This window comes from Macadamia integrifolia, unplaced genomic scaffold, assembly GCF_013358625.1.
Source record: "Macadamia integrifolia cultivar HAES 741 unplaced genomic scaffold, SCU_Mint_v3 scaffold1900, whole genome shotgun sequence".
Classification (NCBI taxonomy): Eukaryota; Viridiplantae; Streptophyta; class Magnoliopsida; order Proteales; family Proteaceae; genus Macadamia; species Macadamia integrifolia.
Genome location: NW_024868409.1, coordinates 55,889 through 75,873, shown reverse-complemented (window position 1 = coordinate 75,873; position 19,985 = coordinate 55,889). Strand labels below are relative to the sequence as shown.

Sequence of the window (19,985 nt, the reverse complement as noted above, 5' to 3'; positions counted from 1 at the left end):
TCTCTGGGAAATACTTACATATTAAGGTCTTATTTGGGGAGGTGCACCTACTAACTCATGGTTCTGAATTTGCTTTTCAGGGACTGTTGTGGCACTAGGCTTGTGGAGGGATGAGCTGAATCACCTGTGGAACTATGGGAGTTCACCATCTAGTGAATCGTCTGGATCAGTTTGAAGCACTAGGTCAGTTTTTTTCTTAAAGAAGACAAGGGAGATATCCCCTTTGTATCTGATGAAGCTACCAATGTACAAGAGAATGCATTAGCAGATGCTAATTCCTTCCTATCAAGGTCACCTCAGTTTGAGAAATGGAATGGCACATCGATAAAACAAATGAAGAATTTTAAGGTCCAGGTGAGCAGTTAATTATTGTGTACTATCTTTCCATTTTTTCTGTAAGCAAGGCATCAGGTTTGCCACTCTCACCTTGATATTGTAATATTTAGAAGTTGTTCCAGATAAATGATTTTTAACTGTAAGAATTTGTCAATTATTATTGGAATCCTTTGTAGAACAATTGCAATAAAACAAACATTCTTTTGTCTTCTGGCAGAACTTTTTAACTCTCTCACTTCAAGTTGAAGCAATTTTGAACTTGTGGTTCTATCGGTTTTTCTGTGATTGAATGTGAATGTTGGGGGACCCCTTTGGCAAAAGTGCAGGAAAGAAATGGATGGTCTAAGCGATCCATTACAAAAAACACTTCACATGTGATATTTTTCAAATTATAAGTACATATCATATGAAACATTTTTCAAATTATGGATTCATTTTTTTCTTTTAAACCAATTATTCTAGTATTTATCAAACCATCCATGGGCTGTAACTTCTTAAAAACCAATTGAAGAGGGGCTTGGTGTGACCCACATTTTTTCCCTCTTTTAGAAACAATTTATATAATAATAAATGTGAGGACGCGCAGTGTATACCTTAGGCGCTGAGAGCCTTTTCCATAAAGTTTATACTAAATTGGACTCCAGACTCTTCAATACTTTATATACTTCCTATGGCGATTCAAATCTATTTACAAAAATACACCAAGTACGTTCTAAATTCCATCTAATCCCTATTGGAACCAGCGACCAAATTTGTCCAGCCCAGCATCAATTCTACCTATATTAAAAACTAGACTCTTGACCTATGTCGGGTAGAAGCTCTTGGCAGGTTCTCTACACGTCCATTTTTGTTCCTCAACATTGTTCCCTTCTTCCATTTATTTTCTACTTCCATTTTATTTGGGCATGTAATATAGTTTGGTACTCCCCATCCTAATTTTATTTTCTTTTGTATGATGTTAACCTCACCGAGGCCAACTCTTGCTAGAAATCTGGGGGCCGGAATAAGTTTACCTGGTGAATCGCCCCTGTGATTGGTTCTTTAGCAAGCTTGGCAACCTCCTTCCAATCTCCCCTTGCAACCCTAGCCGAGGTTCTACATGGCGATGTCGCCTTAAGATTAAGGGCTTGGATTAGTCTTGCTTAGACCTTAAATTGGATGGTTGGGATTGGTTTCATTTGGGTTGAAAATGCATCTCAGCCTCGTAAGATATCAAAAAAACTCATAATCGGGGTCAGTCTGGCGGTCCAGCCTGGCCATCAATGAGGACCCGAAAATTACTAGGGCTCTAACTCAAGGCCATGAGGGTTGGGCTGAGGTTTTATAAAACCTGGCCCAACTAGAACTTGTCTCAGCCCTAGTATTTTATATTCATTCTTTAAAGGAAAGAGAAAAATAAAATAAAATAGAGGAAACATCACTCCTCTCCCTTGAAACTATCTTGAAATATCAATTTGATCCCACATTTTTTTTAAAATATCACTCACTTTCCCCTCAAATAAAAAGATTCTATCTAACGTCCTGACCATTTGAAATGACCGTTAAGTAAATTGATTTTTTTTTTCATAATGCCTAAACTACCCTCCTAAACATGAAATACTCATTATCCCTTTAATGAAATAAACCTTCCCCTTTCTCGATCAAACCAACTGCCCCTTCTCCTTTTCTCACCGAACTAAATGGAGAAGAAGCTAAGAACATGCAATTTCTCCAGTTTCTCCAATCCTCTTCTTCACTGAAGCTCACACGCAGCCAATTTCTCTCATCACCGAATGCATCGACAATTATACCCATCTGCAAGTTTTCCCTTTATGACGCCCTTTTCTTTGTCGAGATCTTGCAATGATAGCTTTTGTCATCCTTGGTGTTAAACCCTGAACATCGATCCTTTGAAACACTTGAAATGGGGCATCAAAATTTCCTCTCTGATATTCTTGTCGTCCCAACAAAGCCCTCGCTTCTTGCTTGTCAAGGAACTTAACTTGAAATAAGACTCCCTCCGTTGAAACAAAACCACAAAGTTACAAGAAAAATCTTAGGATTCTGGTGGACAAAAGGAAAACAGAACCTGTAGAAACGCAACCCTAAAACGATGCAGAAGATAATGGAAAAACATAACAAACAATGCACACGGATTTTACGAGGTTCGACAAGGTTGCCTACATCCCCAGTGAGATGAGATCCTGCTTCACTATCAATGGAGAATAGGGTTACAACGCCCGTCCTCACACCTTTCAGTATTGCTTGCATTACAGAGAAAGAAACCCTCGCTACAAATATATAGCGAAAAAAAAAAAACCCTAATCCGGATTAAACTACAATTGCCACCCTAATCCAGATTAAATTACAATTGCCCTCAAATAAAAAATTCGAGAGGGGGGCTGCACCCCCCTACACTCCATGCTATGCAGGGGGCCCTCCTGCCCCCCTTGCAACCCCCACGGCCCGCTAACCGGCTAACGGGATCGCCGTCCTGCCTGTCTAGGTGCTGCATCAGTACTCCCTGGATTAAACTGCGACGGAATATAAGACATCATACACCAACAGAACCCACCTCATAATTTAAAGAGAGAGCTTCTTCCAGAGTGGATTCAACATCTTCAACCTGGCTATCCTCAAAACTTCGAATCCCAGTCACCTGTTCTTGACAAGAGGCCATTGACTGAGAAGTCCTTCGTTGGCAGTGATTCTGGTGACTGAGGCACTTCTTCAAGCTTGAATTGTTCACCGGAGCAAGCGCACAACATGATATCTAATATAAAGTAGGTAATATGGTTTCAATCCCCAAAATGAAAATCAGACAAACCAATTACTCGTCACAAAGTTGTTCTAATCAGACACCTGAAAGCGAATGAAATACATATTAACATTCAGCCGGTTACAGCATCATCCTGCCGTTCGAAGTTTTAACACTCATGAAAAACATCGTTTCCTTCCACGCCAACAAACAGAAAACAGAAAGAAAAACGTCCCCTGTTCAGACTTTAGACAGATGGAAACCAAAAAAAAAAAAAAAGAAAAAAAATTCTGAAAAGATGAGAACCGAGAACTCCAATCGCTTCAATGAAGAAGATGATGCGAGAAATTGGCTGCGTATGAGTTTCACTGAAGAAGACTATATATGGGAGAAATTGGAGCAATTTCAAGTTCTTAGCTTTTCTTCATTTGGTTCAACGAGAACAGGGAAGAGGAAGAGGGTTTTATTTGATTAAGGGTATAATTGGTATTTCATGTTTTAGAGGATAATAGGCATTATGAGAAAAAATCAATTGACTTAAAAACCATTTCAAACTATTGGAAATATTATATAGAATCTTTTTATTTGAGGGGATGTGAGTGATAATTTTGGAAAATTGTGAGGTCAATATGTTGATATTTCAACATGATTCAGGGGATGGAAGTGATATTTTCTCAATATAATATTTGATGTGAGGAGATATTCCTTATGCCTCATGTTCACAAAGCCTTTCCCCTTCCCCTGTATACAAGGTACTATGGGTCGTGTTATCAACTCAGCGTAATAAAGATGGGATTGATACTAGCCATCAGATTGGCATCCCAAGACACAGTCAATACAAGGTCAAGGATTTTTTTTTGGGTGTTAGGTACACTCCAAGGAGAATTGACTTCAGACCTCTTAAGAGTGTCAACTGTCACCCAAAAGAAATCCACTTCATCGTACACCTGATATTGAGAAACTATTAATTGCATGGATTGTGTGTATCGCCCAATTAAAGATCCAAATGGACCCCCCCTCCCCCAACACAAGAAAAAAAGAACTTGGGTGCCTTGTCACGCATTTAAAACTGTAAGTAGCAACGGAAATAAATGAAAACCATCAATCAAAACAGAAAAACAAAGTGCGAGCCAGCCCATCTTCTCTGTGGAATCACTGAATCTGCCTCAACTCATCCATCCTTCTATTCTCTTCTTCCATCTTTTTCTTAAGAGATTAACACCATAAATTTTTTCACCAAATCTTTTCATTTACTTCTCTTCCAGATTTTTACCTTTTTAGAGAGAACCCTCTATGGCTCTTGGCCCTTATCCCTCTTTGGCTCTTTAGATATTGTGCCATTCACTTACCATCGTACACAGTGAACTGAAACTCACCTTGGTGGTGTCAATGGTATGCTTCTCCATCTCTCTCTCTCTCTCTCTCTCTCTCTCTCTCTCTCATCATCTTCTTCTTCATCGTTGTCAAAAAATGTGAAAATACTAAGCCTTCTATTGAAAAAAAAAAAAAAAAAAAATAAATAATCTTTTTTTTTTTTTTCTGTGTAAAGCAGGAACCAGAGAGGAATAATGGTGAGAAAGATGATGAGTACGTTGATTGGAGAGGTAGAAGCGTGCAATCAACAAGGTTGGGACTGGGTGGGGTTAAAGCTGCTGTTTTCATTTGCGGTAATTAGTTGTTTCTTGTCAACATGCACTACTGTGTTTGCCATGTTATTTCTGTATAACAGGAACTGTAGCCAAACTTTCAAGAAAACAGGGGAATCCAATTGGATGGAATTGGTCGGAATCAGCCAAAAACATCATGGTCGGTCACATCCGATTCCTGGATCCAATTCTCAATCTTAAAACCATGATTGTAGTCTTTCATTGGGTTTGGGGGTGTATGGATCAATGGAGGGGCCAAAGCCCAGGTAGGGATGTGGTCTTGGGCTCAAGCATGTACAATGCATTCCACCTCGCAATCAGACCTCAAACCCACCCGCTTCTCTCCCCCTCTAACCCTTGCTCCCACAATACCCCTCTCTCTGCATCCACCCCCCCCCCCCCCTCCTCTCTCACTGTCCTTCCCCTTCTTTGTTGCCGCAATAAGCCGACCCCCCTTCTGCCTTTTGGACTTCAATCATGAATAATGAGAGCAGAAAAGGTTTACATACCAGAATAATCTTGTAGATCTCTGATCCGTGCTTTCTCTCTCTTCATTTAATAGATTTCAAATTCACATACCAGGAACATACGAGAATGTTCTCGTTCGTAAACCTGATTAATTGTAGTGGTGTTCAACTACATTGAGCTTAACACTCCCTTTAGGGGTCTAAGTTTATGGCTTATCTCTTATTAAAATAATATTTTCTCGTGTATCTTTATATATATATATATATATATTTTTTTTTAATGAAAATAAGCTCTAAATATCAATGATGTAAAAAAATAAAATAAAAATCACCATTGAATATATCTAAATAGCAACGTAATAATTAAACGGCTGCTTTATATCCATAAATGGCAATGGTATAGTAGAAAATTGCCACTAAATGTATAGCAGCGGTAATACCTTTTGTTTCTATGACAAAAATAATTTACCGACTGTGATAAGCATGTGTACAGATAGCCATTAGATTTAGACTCGACATACCCAAAAAAAAAAAAAAAAAAAGCCTCAGACTCGCAAAGCTTGAGAAGCCAAGTAATGGCTTTTAATTAGAACATTTTTTTTTTTTTGTTACAATTGAAGATATCACAAATTTCTTTCATCTCCTTTGGAAAAAAATTCGCTGCTACCTGGGTTGCAGCCAAGGGAATGGAATCCCAGTGGCAGGTTTGAAAATATCCACTTTGGGTGAATTTCTCCACCCCTACCCTTGAGATTCCATTCCCTTGACTAGTACCAAGGGTTGCAGCCAAGTTTCCGCTGCTCCTTGTAATTGATCAAAATTCTCAAATTAATAGTTATATATATATATATATATTGGTAAAATGGAATTAATTGGATTCCTCTTCTGATTAATATAGTCACTCTAATCTGTATGCAGTTGTAGAGGTATTGGAAAACATGGTGTTCTTATCAAATGCCGCAAACTTCGTTTCATATTTTAAGGCTTCGATGCATTACCCGCTCGCACAGGCTGCAAACATGGTCACAAATTTTATGGGAACATCTTTCCTCCTCACAATATTTGGTGGTTTTATCTCAGACTCCTTCATTCCAAAGTTTTGGGCCTTCATCCTCTTCGGTACAATAGAGCTACTGGTAAGTTGTATTCCCATTTTATTATTTTCTTCAACGTAATTCCATGTTCCATAGTCCCAATCAGAAACACACCAAGAAGATCACTACGTACCCAATGATCAAATTGGAACCAACTAGTAGAACCTTCAATCGGGCTTGTTGTGGGTTGAACCAGCAAACCAGATCAAACTGGAACAATGGAACCAACTCCTTGATGACCAAATATTTAGAAAGGTTCATGTCCCCTGCAAGTAACCATCCCATTCCATTTCATATCATCCATGGGGTGTGGACTACAAGCATGGGGTGGTTACATGTAGGGGAAGGGATTCGAAATCCTAAATATTGCCCTGTTGTCTGGATTTATAGACCATTGGTGCATCATGCAAATGAATCTGTATCACCACAAGTCTGAGCAATTAATGCACTATTGACTCGTGGTCTAATACACCATGGATAGTAAGATCCCATGTGGTGGAGAGAGGATCCAAATGGGATCTCACTATCCGACCTCCCGACTTGTAGGTTTTGGTTTTTTGGTTCCATGACCAAACTTCTTGGAAAGCAAGGAAATTGGTGCCAATCAAACACCGATGCACTTGAGAGGATTTGATCAAGTGACCAGCCCTCAGGCAATAACTCCACTGAGCATCGTAAATCGTCTCAAGTGTGCAAAGATTTATATATAGTTTATATCTGAGATCCCATGCGAGGATGTCACATACCATATGGGGATGCAAATGATGACTATTTAACCATTTATATCTACTTGTATATTATTGTGAATAAAGGAAATTAGTGTACCCATTGGCACAGGGACTAGCCACACTTACGGTCCAAGCTCAATACGCAAGGTTCCAGCCGGCCATGGGAAGAACGCCGTCGACATCCGAAGCAGCAATGCTTTACGGTGGGCTCTATACAATGGCCACAGGGGTGGGCGGGATAAAGGCTGCATTGCCGGCACACGGTGCCAACCAACTTGATCATACCAACAAGAGGCTCATGAATGCCTTCTTCAATTGGTTCTTCTTTTCCGTCGCTATGGGTGGCATACTAGCATCCACTATTATGGTTTGGGTTGAAGATAACAAAGGCTGGAAATGGAGTTTCACGATTGGTATCATTATCTTCTCCGCCGCTCTCTGCATTTTCGTCGCTGGACTCCCATTTTATAGACATACACGTCCAACTGGGAGTTCATTAAGCAGGATTTTTAAGGTAAAATCACACTACTTACCTTAATTTGTCCATGAAAGAGGTCCTTTTTTTTTTTTCTCTTTTAATTTGCTTTCTTTATTTATTTAGGTTGTTGCATCTACAGCACGGAACTGGAAAACACCATCCCAAGAGATGATTACTGAGAATGGTTTTGGTGGGAGATCCAGTAACAAGTTTAGGCAAGCCTTCCATCCTCCTATTTCTTTCTTTTTTCTTTTATTCGTTAAAGAATCATTTATATTAAAAAGAAGAAAGAGAGACAAAGGATCTACAAGTTGGGATCCAAGAAATCAGATACAAAAAAACAACTGGTATCACTCCCCGACCTTTGGCATGACCATCAGCAGGGAGAGTGGATCCACTCTTTCACTAATGACTAGAAAGACTATATGAACTGAAATCTAGCACTTCTTTCACCATCCATTCTCCTATTCTCTTTATAATGAAACTTGAAATTTAATTTTGATAAACAACTCGCAACTCTTTTGGGCCATGAGGATTTGATAAATGATCCATCTGATTGGCAATCAGACCTTGAGTCAAATGATGCATTAAATGCTTTGAGTTATGATCTGACTACCCCTTGAGCGATGGGACCCATGTGGAAAGAGTAACTCCTCTCCCCACATCGGAAACTGATCTTAGATGGCCCATTTACTAAGGAATCCATTACTCATAACTTGTGGTGCAGGTTTCTAAATAGAGCAATAATGGATGACACTATCAGTCCTGGCCAAGTTGAAGAAACCAAGACTTTCCTTGGCCTCCTACCAATCTTTCTAAGCACAATCATGATGAATTGCTGCCTAGCCCAGGTTCAAACCTTCTCTGTGCAACAAGGAGTCCTCATGAACAAGAGACTATTCAATCACTTCGAGATACCGACACCATCCCTAGTGGCGCCTCCATTGATAATCATGCTTTCCTCCATCCCCTTATACGAGCATTTAGCAGGAAAATTATCTAAGTCTAAGAAGTTCTCTGAGAAGAACCCATTCGAACCACTCAGGCGGATTGGTTTCGGGCTTGTGTTGGCATCTGTAGCAATGGCCGTGGCTGCTATAGTAGAAGCCAAGAGACGTGAAGCTGCTGTATATGATAAAGTTGAGCTTAGAGTCTACTGGCTTGTGTTCCAGTTCCTTTTACTTGTTTTCTCTGACTTTCTCACACTTGGTGGGATGTTAGAGTTCTTCTACTCCGAGGCACCTGATAGCATGAGAAGTATGTGCACTGCATTGGCTTGGTGTTCCACCTCCATGGGTTATTTCCTGAGCTCTGTACTTGTCTGGGTCACTAACTCAGTGACTGGATCCTTGGGCAAGGCGTGGTTGGGAGGGATTACTCTGAATGAAAACCGTTTGGACCTGTTCTACACCCTTCTCTGTGTTCTTAATTTTGTCAATTTCCTTAACTATGTGTATTGGGCCAAACGGTTTTGAGGTTAGTTTTATGGAGCAAAAATATATTAGTTTGGTACATTGTGGCATTTATAACTTCATGTAATTAAGAAATTTATCTCTTTTTTTTTCCCATTAAAAGATCATTTGTATTAAAAAAACGCAAAGAAGGAACAGAAGTACAACAAACAAACTAAAGAGAACCAGACACTCCAAACAAGAAGCTAGACGAGGTTTGATTCTCCCACACCTTCAGCATTGCCATCAACAAGAAGAAAAAGAAATAACACGCAAAATCTAGGACAAGAACCAACATCATTTTCCTTATTGGTAGGAAATTGCACTTTGGCGTCATAGCAATTCCTCTCTTATCTCCTTAATTGAGATGTATGTCATGGGTTAGCTTTCTGGACAGTCCACAAAGTTTTCTTTGTACATTTTTGATAGTCTAATACAATCTCCTTCAAGATCTGTTTATTGCTTTAGCAGAACTGATTCAAGATCTCTTTGTCCCAGCAGGTCTTTTTTATTTAGTTTCCTTAATTCAAGAGATTTATTTTTTCAAACATTTCTCCTTGAAATACGAAATTATATATATATATATATATATGTATATATAGATCGCCCTCAGAGGTTAGCACCAACAAACTTCAAAGCTTCCACTAAGATCAACACATCCTTCTTCTTCTCAAATCCTCCGACCCAAGCCTACCCAAGCCTTTGTAACAAAGATCTTCAAATATTAGTAAAGTTTATTTACAAATTGCATCATTATTTCTTACATTTCATTTTACATACAGCTTGCTTCCTGTTTTATCTTCAGATCAAAGCCTACAGTCGTGCTTCTTGATTCTGAAAAATAAATCTAGTTAAACAACTTTTATTTTCTGTTCTTATTTTGAGTTCATAGTCTTGCTTCTTTTATTTGTTTATTTTAATTCTTCACGAATTAGTTTTAAGTAAGGTATCACACCTATCTTAGTGTTAGTCTCCATGTTGGATCAGAGTACGGTATTGCACCGGTCTCGTTCTTCTCACCATACAGAACCAGGAGAACCCTATTTCCCTGGATTTTGGTGTAGATCGATCCTGTTACTTGATATCAGAGCCACGGTGGTGGTGAATTCGGCTTATTTGGTTTCGCAGATTTCTTTTCTTTTGAGTAACCATGTTATTTTTTAGTTTTTGACAATGTATAAGCCTTTGGACTTTTGAAAGGAGTGGCAGAAGAGAGTGTAAGACCATGTTTGTGCCCAAATTAAGTTAGAAATACCCCTTCAAATGATTAGATCTAGAAGGTTACCCCTAGCTTAAGATATCTCAAACAATGAATCGTCTATCCCGCTCCATGTCGATGAGATCGGCAAGTGAGGCGAGCACAAGTTCTAATGTGCTCCATTATGATGAACAAATAATGAACATAGACAAAAGACTTCAAAATTGGGATATGCCAAAAATTTCTCAAAAAGAAGTTTACCAAAATGACTGGCAAACATATTTTGAAACCATCAAAATTGTTGAACAAACTATAAATTTTACAAATGAAACTCAAGAAATTACTCTTTTTGATCCAAGGTCTTTACAAGACCATCTCAAAAATAATTTTAATTATGTTCATGTTGGCCTCATACAGGTGGCCATTAAACCCCTTCATCGAGAAGGCCTTAACACTTCTATGTTATTGGCCCTTTGTGACTAAAGATTTTTAGACTTCGATGATTGCCTTCTAGGAGCCATCGAAACCAGCCTTTGTTATGGTCTTGTCCATTTTAATGTTTATCCGGACATGTCCATAGCACTCACTAACCAAAACCAACCCCAATCTCTAACACCTTTTGAAGTAGCTCCACTCGAACAAGACCCAGGTGTCTACATGATTTAAACTAATAATGAATATCAAATTGACAAACCATTTCTCAGAACCGATTTTGAATCACCCAAAAACAAACAAAAAGATGATTGGTTCTTTAAAACTTTTAATCTTGAACAACAAGCCCAAATCAGAACAAATTTGTAAAACTTTATGACAGATCTTAAAACAAATGTTTTCTTGAACAACAAGCCCAAATCAGAACAAATTGGTATAACTTTATGACAGATCTTAAAAAAATGTTTTCTTTTTTACTTACTTTGATATTTATGCCCAGGATAATAATATTGATTATCCCTGGCATAATCAAATCCTTACTCAAATGTATAGGTCTCTCTCTACCTCTAAAGAGATTTGTAAGGACCCTCTCATCTTGAAAAGAGTCTGTAAGGACCCTCTCATCCTGTAAAGAGACTGTAAGGATTTTCTCATCCTTGAAAGAGATTAAAGGTCACTCTCTACCTGTAAATAAGATTATGTAAAAGATCTTCTTACCCTGGAAAAAGAGTTGTAAAAGTGATTCCTCCCACCTATTGTACTGAAAGGGAAGAACTAGTGGATACCTCTCAATGTGATCTTTAGAGGAGTGGACTAGACTCCAATTGAGCTAAACCACTATAAAATCTTTGTGTCTCTTGTGGTTGTGTTATCTTTTATATTTCACATTTATTTTTCAATCACACATTTGGGGAACTTTAAATCGAAAGAATTTTTAAATCCTCTAGTATAACTTATTCCCCCCTTCCTCTAGGTTATTTCAAAATTGAGAACTTCTCACATCAATTATTATTTTAATTTTTAAAAAGATAGAAATATTGATTAAAAAGTCAATTTTAAAGGGTGTAGAGTATCTTGTTTGCTCAAAGAACCCTCTTAAACAACAACAACAACAACAACAACAACAACAACAACAATAATAATAATAATAATATTTGTATGAAAATGAAAAGAAAAGTTTAAGAAATAAAAGTTTGTAACAGCATCCAAAACAGTAATATCTAAATTTTGAGTTCTATAACCTATGAGCTACCGAAACAAAATAAGTATCCTTAAGGCTTATGTTACATCCAACATCAAAATCAATGAAGAAATTGAAAGTTAGGTCCGAAACATCTCGATTGGCCACCGAACCTGATTGCCTTGACTCAACCACCTGATGATGTCCATACTGTCCACTGGTACAGCCCACCTTCTAAGGCCCAACAGCGTGGGTAGCTGAAATCCATGGAAATCCTTCAATGGTCAAAGAGCATTTAATTCTATTTGAAATCTTTCTGTGAGCTTGGCAATTAATTAATATTCCTACAAGGCTCCAATGGCTCCTATTTCTTTTTCTTTTCTTTGTTTTTTAGCTCCTCCAATGGCTCCAATTTTTTCCATTTTCATTTCCCTTTCTATATGTAGTGTTATTCCATGTGAAAAGTAGCTTTCTTTCTCTTCCATTTATATCTTCACCTTTTAAGCTTGGCTTACATTTGGTATTAGAGTGGCTCCGATGTTAAAATTGGTTCATTTTCACAATGCGAAGAGGAAAGGAAAGCAACATATAAACATATTACAAGAAATTGCATTGCAAGTTGAAGTAAATCAATTGTGACAAGCAAATGACAACCTCCAACAAGTTGTGAATATAGTGCAGAACGTATTTCTTTGTTAATCGCATATCAAAAAAACGTTTTGCTTTATATTCTGTTATTTCCATTTCATTATTAGAGTTTTTTTTCTGTTGGCTTTCTACAACCATTTCAATAAGCATTCCACCGGCTTCAATAATATGTATGGATCCAACTTTCTACTTTGGTTCAATCTAAACAACCACTTGCACAAAATTTTTTGGGTGATTAAATGGTTGACATGGGCTTTGAAAAAACCCAACAACAGCATTCGGGTGGATGTAAATGACTTTGATGGTAAATTCAATCCCAAACTCTATTTGATTGGATTACTTCTATTGAAACTTTTCAAATGAAAAGAATTAATGGAAACTTCAGGGTCATATTTTGTTTTGGTGGCGATAACAAAGCCGTAAAAGGGAGTTCTCTACCTAATTAATAATTGGACTGATATGAAAGAGATATTAAAGGAAAAATTTCTCTCCCTTTTGATTTACTCAAGCATTATATAAGAAATTTGATCGTCTTCCACAAATGAGTAACTAAAGTGTGAATGATTATACCGAACTGTTTCTTAAATATTTAAGCTGACTTAATTTACATGAAAATGATGATCAATTGATGGCTCCTACCAAAAAAAAAAAGATGATCCATTGATGGCTAGATATTAGTAGTTTAAAGCTTTCTATTCAAGATGATTTTTTTTTACACCATTTGAACACCCTAGATGAAGCATATCAATTGGCTATTAAGGCCAAAGAAAATTTGAAAAGAAATTCCACTAAGGCGGTTTGACAAGGTTTATAGTGGAACTTCAGAGTACAAAGGTTTTTATAAAACTTATGGCAAGCTCAAACCCATAGGGTGGGGAAAGGCTTAAAATCAGTTCCCAACACAAAAATAAAAATAAAGAAGATAACCAATAAATTTAATAAAAGACAATGGTGGTGAGGGTTTATAAAAAGAGAAATTTGCAGCGACACCCCTATGTAATACCAAATTAGACTCAGACCCCTTGCCATGAGTCTCTGTTACGGAATATACTTTAGATGCTGATGTCAGTTATTATATTTTTTTTTAAATACCAAAATATCCTTATTAAATGTGAAGTACTTAAACTACCCATCTAAAAGTCTCCATCCCTAAATTGATAGATACTATATACCCTTACACCAAATCGATACCTTCACATTCGGAGTACCAGTGATCATTCTGAGCACCGACGATCACGGCTGCAACGGCAGCAGCAGCGACAACGGCGATGAACGACGACGCGGAGGGACTTGTGACAACCACCTGGGCGGCAACCAGAAAAAAATGAATCATCTGTTCCAGGTCTTACAACCCGAACCAACCAAAGCAACACCGAACCTCGATGGTAGTGATGCCATGTAAAGCAGCGGTTATTCATCACCGAAACAACCCAAGCAACACCAGCACAAGGCGACAACTAGAAAATCAAGCCTTCTCACTACTCCAAACCTGGACCTCCTTCAAGCAATTGGTCCAAATTCACGCCCCTACATTATCCGCAATTCCATCCACCAAAACAATTTCGTCGCCACTAAGCTTGTCTCTCAGTGCTTGTCCTTTCACAAACTTTCTTATGCTACTCGTGTCTTTGATCATGTCCCTGAGCCAAATCTCTTCTTGTGGATTACTATGATCATGGGCTTCGTCCATGGTGAATCCTACGAAGATGCCCTGCATTTCTACCTCAAAATGGTTAATCACGGCTCCGAACCAATAATTACACTTACCCATTTGTCTTCTAAGCATGCTCGGAGCTCCTCGACTTTGAGGAAGGCAAGATGGTTCATCGTCAGCTTTTTAAATTGGGTTTCAATTCTGATGTTTATGTTCAGACTTCATTGATGGATTTCAGTGGGTCTTGTCATGATATTGTAGCTGCACGCCAGGTTTTTGAGGTTTTTGATAGAATGCCCGACACAGACGTAGTTGCTCGTGTTGGTGCCAAAATTTCAAAACATACGCCTGATTACGTGGCAAGGGCAATATTGGGTATAAAAGGAAAAACATGGGCTGACCGTATCGGTCCATTACCCAAATACAATGCAAGGTCAGCACACAAGGAAGGTTAAGGCACGCTCATGAAGATGGATATTAATGGGACAAATGGCGACAACATGTTAAAGGAATCACTTCATGGGAGAAGTGGGCAAACGGCATGGGTGATGGATCGGTTAACTCTCAAGATATATAAGGAGAGAAAACCGGCCAAGGAAGGACACAATCAACAAATCAAATAAAACCGAACTACAATGCAACTCTTTATTTCACTTTATGCTTTTTCTTTCCAGTATTTAGAATTAGAGATAGAGTAGAACTCTTACGTTCACTTCTTTGAATTCTCAACCCACAGAGTCTATCCATTAACCTCTAGTGATTTGTATTCAAAACCCATTTTGAGGAATATAACACGGTTTATACCCTCATCCTTCAGACGTTTTGATAGTTAGAAAGTCCCTGGAGCTATCGGCGCAAGAGGAGAGCCCAAGTCGCTTGATCGAAGTCAGGTTAAATATTGAATCTAATCAAGAAGGATTCTGGCACGCCCTCGCACTCACTAATACGGTTAGTTGATTGTAGCATAGGGGAGGATTTCGTGCCAACATCTTTTTGGCATGCCCGGTGGGATGCTCGTCAACATGGTGGTTCAAACCAGGGGAAGCTCTAGAAGCTCCAAGAGGCAACGAACACCAACTCCCCCTGAAGCTTCTAGCCCAAACCCAGAAGTCGGACAATCTTCTATTGACCAGCCATTAATGACGGCCGAGGACATATCCAGGCAGGCAGAGACGGCCGTCCAAGCAGCATCGTGGCCATCGGCCAAAGACATATATCAAAGGGTATCCCAAGTAGTGAATAACACACTCAATTGCAAGCTTGATCAAATGATGGCACCTCTGGTGCCACACACCATGTTAAATGGTCAGGCTAATCCCAACATGGCTTCTTCTAGCAACCCTCCAGGGTTTGGTGAACAGAATCTTGAAGTAGGGATCGCGATTCAAGAAGGGAGCGTTGGAACTAGCCAATGACCACAGGTAACATACAATAACCCTGTATACTAGCAACGCTAATGGTATGCACTAGTACGACAGTCCCAGGAACAACTAATATCTGAGTGAGTGGTTCTTGGTATGCGCCTGCTACCTCAGTTACAACAGGGGCAAATGCCGAGCCTGTGGGCGGCTATCCCTACCAAACTAGTAGCCAGGGCCATCAAGGTCGTAGGAGTGGGGAAAGGCCAACTACCACATGCCAAAACATGCTAGACCCTTAAGGGGTAGGTTCGTAATAAAACAAAATGTTTGACCGCGTGGAGTATAGTCAGAGGAACTCTGCTTTTGCTGTCCCAGAGCCATTAGTGGCCTAGGGTAACCACATGATGGTTGACGAAGAAGAATTGGTTAGAGTAATTCAAGACCAAATCAACCCTGCCTTTCAGCAAGTCATGAGACTTGTGTACCGGAAGCCATATACAGAGTACTTGGATACGATTGACATAGGAAGAAACCTGAAAATACCCGAATTCTCTAAGTTTTCTGGAGAAAATAATATGTTCACAGTGGAACATATCGTTCGTTTCACTGTCCAGTGTGGGACTGTAGGTGTAGGTGACCTTATAAAACTAAGGCTATTCCCTAATTCATTGATCAAGATAGCCTTCTCATGGTATTGTAATCTACCTATCAATTCCATACCGAATTAGGGGGAAATAGAAGATAAGTTTTATCTCCAGTTCTATAGGACCGAGCCCACGGTATCAGTGTCCAATCTAGCAAGGATGTACCAGGAAAACAATGAGTCTGTTGACCAGTTTGTCAATAGATTTAAAGTGGAAAAGCATCGTTGTGTCATCAACCTTCAAGAAGGTGAATTCGCAAAGATGACCCTTAGCAGATTGTCTTTGGAGTTAAGAAAGAGGTTTGTTAGCCAAGAGTTCACGGACCTTAGTCAGTTGGTGGCACAGGGTACCTATTATGAGTAGATCCTAAAAGAGGAAGAGTAGAGGTGTCCTTCCATTGCAAATACGTGCAAAAGTGCAACATATAACATAGCCCTCATGGATTCCGGCCAATAGAAACCAACCAATACTATTAACTGTGAAATAGACTTGGCCGAAATTGTAGAAGGCAAACCCTATGTTTGCAAATTCCTGACCAAGCCCCAAGACAGAACGACCGCGCAAAAATCCTTTCAACCACGGAATTATGACTTAAACATGAGATATTCATTTGACACATCCAAGGCTAAGGTTATATTTAACTAGCTGTTAAGGGATAAATAGATCATGTTATTGGAGGAACACCAAATACCTCCAACTGCTAACCTCAATGATCAGAAATATTGTAAATGGCATAATACATATTCCCACTTACTAATAGTTGTATTGTCTTACGTAATACCATACAGAAGGTTATAAATGATGGTCGGTTGAAATTCCCAAAGAAGAACAAGGGAGTAATGATGGTTGACGAAGACTTGTTCCCTATGGTCAACATAGTGAATGCGGATCTCTCAGGCCTATTGTCACGACCATAAGCAGTCCCTAGAAGGGAAAGATCGAGTTTCAGACCACACTTCCTACCTAGCTTTAGCCAAATCGGTCGATGTTGTTGAGTTACGGCCTCCAAGGACGAGCCCGAGGCCAAAGATCGATCTGAGAGATGACCAAGGCAAAAAGGTTGTATCAGAACAAAGTAGGCCATTAAATGGGCCATTAATCTTGTTGAAAGATCTAAAAGACCTGCAAATGCAAAGGCAGGAAGAAAGATCAGGAAACTTAGGCTCATAATAAGGAGAAAGGTTATAATGAAGTGTTTGACGCCATTGCAAATGATTGATTGATGAAGCCTCTTATTCAACACAAGGGCAGACCAAAGACCTTTGAAGTCCTAAGCTAGCCCCTAAGGGCAAATGGTCGGACGTTGACCACATGACCCAATCTGTTGGTTCGCCCAAAGAAACTTGTTACAACCCTAAAAGAGTCTGACTAAGACTAGACACGAAAAGGAGACTGGATTTTGGACGTGACTTGAAACTCGAACAATGGCCTCATGAAAGACAAGTCGAAAAGAGACGTGGGTCAGTAAAGGATAGGATGGAACATTCTCCATTTCTAAGACCAGAAAAGAGAGGATCCTGATCAGGGAACACCTAAAGCTTTCTCTAGGTAAGGGACCTCTTCAAGACCGTCTCCAAACCCATGGGATCGGGAATGAAAGATGACCAAGAAGCCCATATATACAGATGGTACCGCCAAAGGTTGATCATAATCATCATTGGCGTATGGCCAGGAATCCCAAGTTCCCTTTTGATGAAGGACAAGGCATGACCACTGTTAGTTAAAACGCGTTTTAAATGCGGTTGCGTTTTTTTGCTATTTAAAATGCGTTTTCCTATATGCTATTATACAATACGAAAAAAATAGAAACGGCAAAAGAATCCATTTTAAATGCGTTTTAAATGGCTGTTTTAAACACGTATCCATTTTTTAAGGGTAAAATAGGAATTTTATTAAAAAATTAATTAATTAAAAAAAAAAAAAACCCTATCAGTGAAAGTGAAGAGTGAAGACAATATGGTACTTGGTTTTTGGTTTTTAACTTCCATACTATCTATAGGAAAAAAATATCATCTTCTTATAGCCCATTGAGTAAGGAGAAGCTAAAGCTACGAAATTCTCATTTTTTTGCAGCCCATTGGGCTATTTTATCTTGGGACTCCCAGAGCTTTTGGAACATTAGATGCATGTATATAGGTAATAATCTCTCAAATTGCATGAGTATACTACCATTTTTTTGGGTTCGTTTTTTTGAAAACTACACATTTAATACTCGTACCGTTCGTTTGCCATTTCCTACTTTTTTTACCCTTTTTTTTACCGTACCGTTCATTGTTTTTATCTGTTTAAAACCCGTATCGTACGTTTCTATTTTTTTTCCGTTCCCATTTTAATTAACAGTGGGCATGACTAGAACCTAGAGAAGAAGATAGCAAAGGTAGCAGGCTGCCATCCGAAGAGAAGGGTTATAACTGTCACGCCTCCAGACCCATAAAGAACAAAGGGGAAGGAAAGAAGGTACACCAGTGTCAGTCATCATGATACAACAAATCGACAAAGAAGGGTTGGAACCCCAACATGAGGTATCAAAAGCGCCAACCGGAGCAAAACACTGCCCAGACACTCAGGGGCAGATTGAAGAACTTAACCCTAATGTCAAGCAAGTGGTCAATTCAAAAGCCGATCCCGAAGTGTCTGATTTAAAGATAGAAAGTAGCGGTTACTCACCTATCTTGTCTATGGTAGGAAAGTTGTGTCCCTTCCCATATAATTCACTTGGTAATAGAAAGAGGAAAAATTTAGATTTTTGTGTTATTCTGATTATTCTAAACATGACTTGAGTTGTGGAATTGATTATGCCTAAACATTTCAAACCATAAACAAAAACAAAAAGAAAATATTTTCTTTGTGCCAAAGATAGGTTTCCATCCATAAAATGCTAAAAAAAAAAAAAAGTGAACAAACAAGGGGAGGGAAAAGAAAAAAAAAATATACATTGTGCTTGCAAGAACTACATGAATAGGTCCCTAAGAAGTAAAGTCGTCATCTAAACCATACTCTGAATCACCCTCTTGGAATACCGGGGAGCTCATGGGTGTGACTCCAGTATCCTCTAGCCTCTAGGTCAAATCCTGAATCAGTGCCTACTACTAGGCATTCTCCTGTTGGTTGGAGTTGACTTGGCTCTCCAAGGCAACAATTCTTCCATCCTAAGAAATATAGGAGAGGATCAAGAAGAAGAATAATGAAAGAAGAAGGGAAAAAAGAAAAAAGAAAGAGGTAGAAAATACCTTGGCGATCATCACCTCACACAAGCCATAATGCATCCTCTTGATCTCCGAATAGACTACCGGAGACACCTGAGAAAGAGCATGTCAGCCAAAGGAGATCAAGAGTCAATTGAGGAATAGTCAGATACTCATATAGTCATAAGGAATGGGCAGTCCAAGGGAAGCATCTACATCTGTTCTCCGCTCAAGGAGATGAGGGAGGCTAGGGTTGGCTGCGTTGGGGTACCACCAACTTGGGAAGCCATAGAAGGGGATGGTGGCTATCTTGAGAGACCCACCCACACTAGTAGAGGGTCCAGTGTGCGAAGGACCAGCAGCACTGACGTGTGACTGAACAGTAGAGAGATCTACATGTCACGTTCTCCCCTAAAAGAACATTAGTCAAGACCAAAACAAAAAGAAATTGAGCTCTAGGAAGGCTTTGTAGTCCCTATCCCAGTCGAGGAATGAATCATCCCATACTCCATCAGCCAAGCTCTCAATCTGGTTAGCAGGGATGTGCTTCGGACAATGCATTGTGGGAGGAGGGAGACAGGGAGACAGGCATGACCCGAAATCAGACCATTGGGGTATGACTCTCTCTCCTAAGTACCAGGCATGTCCCCATATGCCCCTAAACAGGACCCGATTCTCAGATAAGTATCTGGCCGAACCAGCTTCATCAAGGTTTGGGAATGTGAGAGGATGAAACAACCTCCAAG

General features: G+C 39.2%; 2 protein-coding genes across 3 annotated transcripts in view; both read left to right on the top strand.

The window, feature by feature from the left end:
- Nucleotides 1-547, top strand: part of LOC122065142 (signal peptide peptidase-like 2) — a gene marked incomplete at its 5' end in the record, with an annotated part of 37,221 nt that extends 36,674 nt beyond the window's left edge. The window contains 1 exon segment of the mRNA XM_042628948.1: nucleotides 81-547. Coding sequence (XP_042484882.1) covers nucleotides 81-175 — 95 coding nt within the window.
- Nucleotides 548-4,180: 3,633 nt separating this feature from the next.
- On the top strand, nucleotides 4,181-9,060 carry LOC122065143 (protein NRT1/ PTR FAMILY 4.2-like). 2 transcript variants are annotated; one of them, XM_042628950.1, is made up of 6 exons: nucleotides 4,181-4,465; nucleotides 4,626-4,699; nucleotides 6,105-6,322; nucleotides 7,118-7,522; nucleotides 7,610-7,701; nucleotides 8,214-9,060. In XM_042628950.1, exons 2-6 carry the CDS (start codon nucleotides 4,642-4,644, stop codon nucleotides 8,959-8,961), a joined length of 1,521 nt encoding a protein of 506 aa, XP_042484884.1. In that variant the 5' UTR covers nucleotides 4,181-4,465; nucleotides 4,626-4,641; the 3' UTR covers nucleotides 8,962-9,060. The 2 variants fall into 2 exon arrangements, with proteins under 2 accessions (XP_042484884.1, XP_042484883.1); XM_042628949.1 differs by having other exon boundaries at nucleotides 4,182-4,465; nucleotides 4,626-4,740.
- The last annotated feature ends 10,925 nt before the right edge of the window (nucleotides 9,061-19,985 follow it).